The sequence below is a fragment of the Gadus morhua genome, chromosome 3 (genome assembly GCF_902167405.1).
Source record: "Gadus morhua chromosome 3, gadMor3.0, whole genome shotgun sequence".
NCBI classification, from domain to species: domain Eukaryota; kingdom Metazoa; phylum Chordata; class Actinopteri; order Gadiformes; family Gadidae; genus Gadus; species Gadus morhua.
The window spans coordinates 17,816,994-17,826,993 of record NC_044050.1 but is presented as its reverse complement, the minus strand read 5'-3'; the positions used below and the strand labels follow the sequence as shown (position 1 = coordinate 17,826,993).

Genomic DNA, 10,000 nt, shown 5'->3' with positions numbered 1-10,000 from the left:
GCAGCCCTGCAACCCGGGTGCATCTCAGGTCTCAGCATTGGTCTTTAGCGCGCCGCGTAGCCGCTGGCATTGCACAGTCACTGCAGGCCGGCCCGTCTGCCGCGGTGCTTTCATAAGCAGGGGAGGAGGGGGATGACCTATATACTCCTCCCAGGGAGGGGAAGTCACCTTGCTGGGGAGAGGCGGACGGTCGCTCTGCACCGCCGCTTCTTTTTTTTTATGTGAGGTGGCGCTTTTAAAAAAAATGAGGTCAGCGCCGCCGTGCACAGGGCTATAGGAGCGGCCCCTTCGGATAGAGCGGGGCGGACAAAGTCGTCCTCGTCGGCGGGGCCGCGTTCACGGCCGTCCTTCTGTGGTTCCCGTTTGTTGAGTCACTCAAAGGCTTTATATGTATTTTCCTTTTTTTATTAGCTATGCAAACAAAAGACTGTTATTTTTTTGTTTCCTTGAAAGTGGCAGAGGTGCACACACACATGCACGCAGACATCAAGCGCACGCACGCATGCACGCACACACACACACACACACACACACACACACACACACACACACACACACACACACACACACACACACACACACACACACACACACACAGCAAGCCACTGCCAGATAGATCTATTCAGACAAACACCTCACCAGAGACTCCTCTGCACGTCCTGACAAATTGAATGTGTGTGTAGACGGACGAGAGGGAATTAGATCACCGCTCCTCATAGTATGAGAGTGTTGTTGCTTTACCCCCTTTTTAGACGGTCCCCAGGTGAGGCCCCGGGTATGTTGAGAGAGAGAGAGAGAGAGAGAGAGAGAGAGAGAGAGAGAGAGAGAGAGAGAGAGAGAGAGAGAGAGAGAGAGAGAGGCAAAATGTGCGGGAGGGAGGTAGACAAAGAGAGTGAAGAAGAGGGACTAAAAGAGGAGAGAGATAGAGGGAGAGAAATATATATATATATATATATATATATATATATATATATATATATATATATATATATACATATAGAGAGAGAGAGAGAGAGAGAGAGAGAGAGAGAGAGAGAGAAGGAGGGAGAGCCAGTGAGACAGAGAAGATGGAGACAGAGGGAGGGAGGGGGCAGGAAAAAAGGGGGAGTTGGGTGCGGGAGAAGGGTAGATGAAGGGAAGACAGGCTGTTTGATGGAGGATGTAAGGAGAATGTTAACCAGACAATCACCTTGCCTGCTATTGATTGAGATGAGAGTGGTAATTAGTCGAGAACAGAGGAAGCGGAGGCCATCTTTAATGTCTTGATACAAAGTGTTCTGTCTCTGTCTCTTTTCCTGAGATTGTTTGTTTCCTTATGGTTCTGTGAATGTGTGTTTGTGTGTGTGTGTGTGTGTGTGTGTGTGTGTGTGTGTGTGTGTGTGTGTGTGTGTGTATGTGTGTTTTGTGTGTGTATGTGTGTATTTATTTATTTGGGTGGGTGTGCGCGTGTGTCTGGGTGTGTGTGTGTGTTTGAATGTGTGCATTTCTACCTCTCAAAAGTATGTTAAAATCGAAACATATTCATGTACCCTATGCTAAATAATTACCACATTCAGTGGGAAGTTGCAAATAATGTATTGTAAAATCCCAAACCCTGCGAATGTCTCTTTTCATGTGGATAAAATCCATACTTTAGGCATGATTTTAGAGGGTAATTTCCAGCAATGATAACCGGACGTCTTAATGGACTGACAACTGATACAACTATGTCAGGTTTCATTGGAGGGATTTGAACACAATTCTGCTGACTCCGGCAAACAGAATCTAAGTTTCCGGATTCATTGTTTAAAATGTGTCCCTTCCACATCCTACATTATGCTCGAATGCACCCATCCGAGCATTGTCTCGGAAATAGGTTTAGAAATACATTCATTCATCTCAGTTACATATAACCTACCAATGCTGAAGATTTCATAGGGAAATTGAATGAGCATGAATATTCTTAAATTTAATGTTTAGCTATATAGCTGTTTAACAGCTAATGTGATAATGTGAGGGTGTCCTAACATTTACAGATAGTAGTGGAAACTTAAACGATGACAGGACCCATGTGTAATGGGTCCAGCCATTGCATTAGTTGTCATCCTGGTCTTCTTAGAACTCATGATTGAATTCTGATAGAGGCTCCAGGTCTGTATATCTCAACACGGAACCAGTGACTAGTACCATGAGTTGGAGTTTACATATCTGGCGGGGGTCTGTTTAGCCGGTAGAGCGTTTCGACTTCTAATCGGAAGGTTGCTAGTCCGATCCCCGAATCCCTGTCGAGGTGTCCCTGAGCAAGACACCTCACCCTGACTGCTCCCGGCGAGCTGGCTGTCGCCTTGCATGGTTGACACTGTCGTCGGTGTGGGAATGTGTGTATGAACCGCTTTTGATAAAAGCGTCTGCTCAATGACCTCAATGTAAAAGCAAATGTAACAACAACCTTCTACTTTTTTGACATGCGTCCGCCTAAGACTGGGGGGGGGGGGGGGGGGGGGGAGCGTCTGTGCTTCCTGTCTAACTGGGGGCACGCCACCTCCTCCATCCTGGTGGTGAAGGGGCAATATGCTCCACAGTGTAGAGTGGCCAGGCTCAGGCCATTCGTTTGAACACGGCTGGCAAGGCTGCAGAGAGGGTACACATGGTGAGACACAGTGGAGCTTGTGTCTCGTCCATGGCAGTCCATCATGTCCGCCATGAGACGTGCAGAGCATGTAAGTCCACCGAGATGTCGATTTTTGTCCATGGAAGACCGTCCTATCCACCATGAGGCATTCTGGGCGATGCAGTCTGCAGAGACGTGGACGACCAATTATGTGGCAGCGTAGTGGAAGGGAAGAGTGCAATCATGTCATGACAATGAACACGGAAAACCCGTTGAGGCCGTGTTCCCTCGAGAGATCATAGCGCTTACAACGTAAATCAGGATAATTGGGAGGCAGAGACCAAATCTCAACTTGACAACTGTCCCCCCCCCCCCCCCCCCCTGGTAATGCTGGCACATATTTTGCTGGACAACTTGAAGTGGCCAGCATGCGCCGTCCTCCATCTTCAGATGGAAGACGGTGGAAAAAGAAATGAACAGCAGATAGGTGAGCAGGCAGAAGGACCGAGAACCGGATCAGACTATTTACTCTTGTTTGGCTCCCATGTATCCTTTTCACCAGATGGACAGGCTTGATCACTGCAGCTTATCCTGTTGTTCTCAGCAGACAAGCTGGTGCTGTATATACTGTACACTAACACACTGCCAATCTATATGCTTGTAAACTGCGACCAGGTCCACCTACACACCATATTGTGTTGGATCTTCATGGACAATATGGAGATGAATCACCGATTTTTTTGTTCCGTTATTGATCGTAAATCTAAAGGTTTTGGACCCGTCGGAGACTCACCGCAGGTGGCAGGGCGTCCTTATCTGCACGCTAAACAAAAGGGAAGTTAAGACAAAGAAAATCAAAACTAAAATAAAACTGTTGTCCCACGACGGCCTTATTGAAGTGATTATGACTCTACGATTCAACGGTCGATTCTCAATGGGAAAAACGTATGAGGTTTTCACAGTGACAGTCGACACTGACACTACTGTTTATTGCAGGCTTTCAAAAAGTGTTTTAGCTGTCTATTCGTCTAACACCGAACTAGCTTCTGTTCTATACGGGCCGTCGGTAGTGTTACGAGGGCATATAGTGACAACAGTAACCTTACACTCGTTTAGACTGGCCTGCTCTGTCCGCTGTCTCACCTGTGAATAGGTTTGCTTTACTTAGTATAATGAATTATTTTATGAGCCGCACCAAGAGATAAATTACAGAAGTTCAGAGTCCTCGAGACTTTGTCGTCAGTTGACACATTTACGGTCGTATTCTGCCGCTACTGTACCGAAGGCCATAAAAGCAGGAGATGGACAGGAGTGAGGAAGCCACCTGGCTATTGTCGGCCTCCTCCAAGAGTGTCGCTGTGTATCTTCCGCTTCCTGATTTATGTCTGATTTGTAAATAAAATGTTGCATCACGTGTCTTTTTTGTTGTCTCTCCTTCCAGCTCGTCACTAAGACAACCTTCATCGACGGCCAAAGTGTGTCTGGTGTGCGGGGACGAGGCGTCCGGGTGCCACTACGGCGTGGTGACGTGTGGGAGCTGCAAGGTGTTCTTCAAAAGAGCGGTGGAAGGTAGGAGCCGTTGCTATCCACAGGGATTCAGAGTGGATTCAGACCCGCGTCGTTAAGGGGTCGGGGTGTCTTGCTCAAGGGTGCCTACAGGTACGGACGTGGAACATTGCGGATTCAAAAACCCTTAGACCAAATACACTTGTTGGTTAGAGAATATGTAAACAGCTTCAGATTTCAGTCCAAGAATCCCTTTAAGCAATTAGAATGGCAGGGAAAGGGTGTTTTTGCAAAAAGGCATTCAACAGATATTTTTGTCATTTCTACTTCACGTTTCCATTCTTTGTCAGCTTTTTATCTATTAAGAGTTTTGCCAGAGTTGATTTTGGCTAAAGTTGATGGCTATGTACCTTTGGCAATATATGGCCTTTCAGTCATTAGTTTGTTAGTAGTTCTACTGAAACAGATGCTGAAGCCTTGTCCCTTAGGCTATACAAATAATCAGTGCGAACACATTTTTTTGAAGTGCATATATTTAGAACGAAGGCCAGGAATTTTTTTTCCCACAATCCACCTTTTATCTAACAAAAAACAAGTGTAAGATCAAATTTCCGATGTTGGCGAATGCCTTCAGAGCATGTTATCACAGGAAAACAGTTTTTCCACCCCAATGATTCAGGCTACTTTTGTCTTATCAATACAAATACATTAGCTTATCAATAGAGTAAACAAACACATTTCATATGCACTGTAGCCTACCAACCGTAATTAAAATCAAATTAAGCTGCAAAATAGAAAGAGTAACGGTGTGAAAATAAAAAAATCAAAAAAAAATAAAAGTGTTTGGATATTACTTATTTAACTGCCACCCCATAAGAGCAAAGCAATCCTGTTATCCAGTAGGTAATTTAACCGAAACAGCCTACTCTGTTATATTTAGCCAGGGGAAAATCGGTTCCAGTCATAATGTGCTTTTCATTTTCTGCCTGTTGCCTCAAGCTACTGGCCTAAATCACGTCGAGGAACGTCTGAAGGCAAAACAAATACGTACAAACCCCAGCATAGGCACAAACAAGCAAACAACAAGCCTGCTAGCTTAAAAAAAAACTCAGCCCCTTTAAGGTATTTTTTCTCTCATTGGATGAATTGCAGTAATTTCTTCTCTTCAAGTCAGGCCTTTGTTCAGTTGGTATTTACACACCCATCGTTACCGGGGAATTGAAAGCAGATAAGTCTCATCATTTTTTTTAGCCGATAGCGTTCCTGTTGTTGTTTTTTGACGCTCTGGCGTTTGCTTGGTAACTACTTATACCCATTGGGGGCTTGGCAATGGATGCTTTAGGCCCGCTCGCATACCATGTTCTACTCTTATCCAGCCCCAGAATAGCTACACTTAGCGTTGGATGACTGGCCAACGTTGCACAAACAGGAGACTTTCCCTGTTAGTCTTTGTCTGGCATTGTGTAAAACGGGACAATTTCTAATTCTACTGGCGTGTAGAAATTCACCTTGAGAAAAAGTTAATAAAATAAAAAACAAATTATGAATTACTAAGCAGACTGGAGCATTGAGGAAGACTAACAGTGACCTCCTATCATTGAGGGCTGTGTGTCTGCTGAGAGTGTGTTGTGAGTGTGAGTGTGTGTGTGTGTGTGTGTGTGTGTGTGTGTGTGTGTGTGTGTGTGTGTGTGTGTGTGTGTGTGTGTGTGTGGGTGCGTCAGTGTGCAGGCTTTGCTGTGGGTGTGTGGGTGTGTGTGTGTGTACCGCTTGTGTGCGCGCCCCGTCTTACTGTTGTACAGCTGAAAGTTTACCTCGCATGACCTCTGCAGAGCTTTGCAGCTGAGCTCCAGAGAGAATGGAGGCGCAAGGTGCGCGCCTGGCAGCGGGGCTGAACGGAGAGCAGAAGAAGGAAGGGCTTTCACAGCGTGAAGGGAGATGGAGGAGGTGGCGGGGAGAGAAACAGATACACAGACAGGGAAAGGGGGAGGAAGGACAAAGACGGAAAAAAAAAAAGAATAGGCAGAAACTGACGAGAGAGATAAAGAGGGGAGGAGAAGCTGGAGAGGGAGGGGAGGGTGAAATACACGGAGCGAGTGAGCTAGGGGAAAGAGAGCCCCGAGAGAGCGAGAGAGAGAGGGAGAGAGGGAGAGAGGGAGAGGGAGGGCGAGAGGGAGGGAGAGAAAGTGATGTGTCAGCAGTGAGCTGTGGAGAGGTGTAAGTTGGGACGTGAGAAGACATTTTACTCCTCCTCCCGCTCCCTCTCCATCCTCCTCCTCTTCCTCTCTCGTCTCTGTGAAAAACAGAGCTGAGATATTAGAGAGAGCTGCAGGGACATAGGCGTTGACATTTATGACAATTATTCCAGCAATCCCGGTTGGTCATTCTTTCTTGAGCAGCATGGCCATCTCCACGTCTCAGGTCAGCTGGTAGATTTATTCAGGGCTAAAGTCCGGACACCATCCAATCCAAACTTAAAAATGACACACATTAATGGTTCATTGTTGTGGGATTTCTTAATGCGAAAAACTGTTTCAGGAGGCCAAATATTTAGGTGTGTTCAAGCCTACATATCATTTATATTTGATAATTAACTGTAAATGAAATATATAATAACACATTATAATATAATATGTTCAATAATGAATCGATAAGTGAACTTCTGTAATGTTACTAATAAAACTAAAAACGAAATAGGTTTTCCACTTTACTAAATGTATCACAATATTAAGTACTGTAGAGAATGTATATCTATGTTGTCAAGTATAATTCTAAACAATCTAAATACTGCCCTGATAGCGTATCGGCATGGATTGGGTTTGATAAGCAGCAAAAATATATAATGATTAATACAAAGTGCAGGAAATAATGATTTACTTAAAAATAAATAACCCTTGAATTTGAAGTTGAATCACACTGAAGTTTCAGTATTTTAAACTCTAGGTCATAGCTTACAAGTAAGATAGTGATTATGATTGTTAATTGTAGTTGGGTTTTAGGTTCTCTAGAGCCATTCTGGGCAAATGAAGAAACATGGCCGTGCACATGGTGGGCACAGCCATGAGGAGCCCCTCCCTAAGTAGGTAGAAAGGACTTATTCTAAGGAAACACAAATCTTATTTTCATGGGATTATACACTAATTAAAACATACATTCTGCCAAGTCCGTTCTGCTTGATGCCGCTACTTTCTACACACTGCATCTTTAATAAGTACATCTTATCTATAGAATCTAGGATTGTATAGATCAAGAACTGTTTAAGCAAGCTCAACAGGGTTGATAAAGCCAAGCAGCTTTGCAGTCGCTATAATGTTTGATTACCAACTAGTAATTTAAAAAAATTACATTTAGATTTTCTAGGTCACCTCTTTGTAATCTTTAGTGGTTTAGTGGTATGTAGAATCTTAAAAAATGCCATTGTTCAATGAAAAAGGTGCTTACATTTTAAGCTGCTTAAAAATAAGCATCTAATATGTAAGATGCTTGAAATCATTCAGCTTAAAATTAAACAGATGCATTTTGAGGCACACTTAAAACTGCTTAGAAGTTAAGCTGCTTAAATTCAAAGCAATTTCAAGTGGACTTAAAATGTAAGAAATCTTATAATGTAAGGTCCCCTATTTTTAGGTGTGAGTGTGATTCACCATTACAAACTGAAAATTTCCAACAAATATATATTTTTATCTTAAAAGTTGAATCCAGTTAGACATTTATCTACAATTTATCGTTTCGGCATTTATTCTAATTCATCTGATATCTATCGATAATGTTTATATATGCCGCTTATTATAAGTAGCTTCATTCTAGGCGGTTCATTTCCAGCACCTTAAATATGAGCAGCTTGATTCTAAGTAGCCTAATTTTAAGCAGCTTAAACCAGATTTAGTAAATTCGAGCTGGGAGTCAAACACACTAGCCAATACACTATAGACGTGAGACTTCCCTAGCAACTTTCAATGACGCTACTAATATTGGAATTGTCAGGTTTTGAACCCACAACCTTTTGACTACATGGCATGAGAGCTTAACAATAAGCCATCTGCTCTTGTGTCTTCTATTGAGATTCTACTTGTGGTGGTAGCTGATGGGTGTGTGTGTGTGTGTGTGGGGGGGGGGATTTTTCTAAAATAAAGATATTGGTTGTTCAACAGATATTCAGACCCTGAATTACAGTAATGTGAAGAGGGGAACTAAAGACACTTTCACCGTCATGAGTACCGTGTGGTTCAAGTGGTGTATACCTGCCCGGGAGGCAGTCTGGCAGCAGCTCTCCTCTCTATAGAGCAGAATTAGAAGGTACTCTCCCCTAAACAATAGCCTTATCCAAAACAATTAAACCAGAGACATTGCACGTTCCCAATGGATTCAAATGGCTGTTGAACGTGTATCCCCTACACAACAGTCAGAATCAAGTAAAGAACTGTGTGGCCAGTAAAACTCTGTTGTGGTTGTACCGCACATAGACCGTTTATAATACAAATCAAACAGACTTTCCATATGTCATTGGTGGACTTTATTCACACCAACACAAGATTTAACGAGATTTAGACAGTGTATTCGATTCGATTCGTATTTTGGGCATTCCTTTTACTGATTTGTGAACTCCGGATTGATTCTATGAATGAATCATGAATTCATTGGATGAATTCATACTAGTGAATATCTATGAATGAAATCATAGAATCATAGAACCGCCATAGGACCGTCTTCTCAGCAGGGAGATTCAGATGACGGCCAAAATCCTTCCAGGGTGCAGGGTCCTGTTGTGATGTCAGAGTGTGCGCGGAGAGGAGGCGCTGTCCACAGACGCTTCATTGTCATCGTGTTGCTGAGAGAGAGAGAGAGAGAGAGCTAGAGCGGACACACATGTGTCACACGCACAGCTCCACAATGAAATAAGATTGTACCCATTTCAAATAGTGCACACAAAAGTCAATGTGTGGGAAACACTATCGATCGCAGGTGGCGTCGTTATCTCGGGCGGGTACAAAAATAGATAAAACAATGCGTGGGAAATACAGAATTAACTCGGTGGATTGCGAGAGCATCTTGTCAAAGTAGCACATTGTGGTTAGCAAGATAGATATTGAAAGAATCAACAAAAATTTGATCTTTACTGGATTATTGTTTTTCCGAGTAGTTCCCAAGAGGTAAAGGACATAGGACGCCAATGACATGCAATGGGACGGAGCCTTAGGCCCACCGTCTCGGATTTCTCTGCGTTTGACCATTGTTAGAGAGAGACTTCTACCTTGAAGTGCTGGGATGTTGTTCAGATCGATCCATCCACCAATCAGATTGTCTCGGACAGATTGAGTTTAGAACCTTCCAATAAAAAGTCTGTGTTATAGGTACACCCCTATAGAGATAACAATTAATAGGACAATATTTGCTACTGTGTTTAATATTAATGATAGTCACAAAAATGTAATCAATATGAATTAATAATATACACGTTCATTGCAGCTATCCACCAGTGCATGGTGCCTTCCCTGTCCACATATCCACACACAAACACACACATAAGCAGCACTGGATGTTTTTTTTCTGTGTGTTTTCGAGGAAGGACTACTCTTTTTGACTATTTTCTGCTGCTGAAGAAATAAAGTCATTTTCATGAACAGAATGCTCAATCTGTCAACCAGAGGCTAAAGTGTCAAAAGAAACCGGCGGTTTCCAGACGGAAATAACACAGCCCAGACCAGCGTATCTGCAACGGATCCTGGCCTGAAGAAGGTTCCCCTGATCTGCTGGCTTTAGTCTGTGATTAGCTCTGGTTTCTATATGTCAGACATTGCATTAGGGGAGAGAAGTGTTTGATATTATAGCATGGATATATAAACGTAAACCATCAAACAAAAGAAAGTGCATCGACCAATGAGAGAAGAAGGAGTGCCCAGGTCTGGC

At 43.4% G+C, this 10,000-nt stretch overlaps 1 protein-coding gene across 1 annotated transcript in view; it reads left to right on the top strand.

Annotated features, from left to right (window-relative positions):
* The window catches only part of nr3c2 (nuclear receptor subfamily 3, group C, member 2), a 68,207-nt gene that overhangs the window by 26,421 nt on the left and 31,786 nt on the right, over positions 1-10,000 (top strand). The window contains exon 3 of the mRNA XM_030350983.1: positions 4,032-4,159. Within this exon, the coding sequence (XP_030206843.1) occupies positions 4,032-4,159 (128 nt within the window). The remainder of the gene's footprint in view (positions 1-4,031; positions 4,160-10,000) is intronic.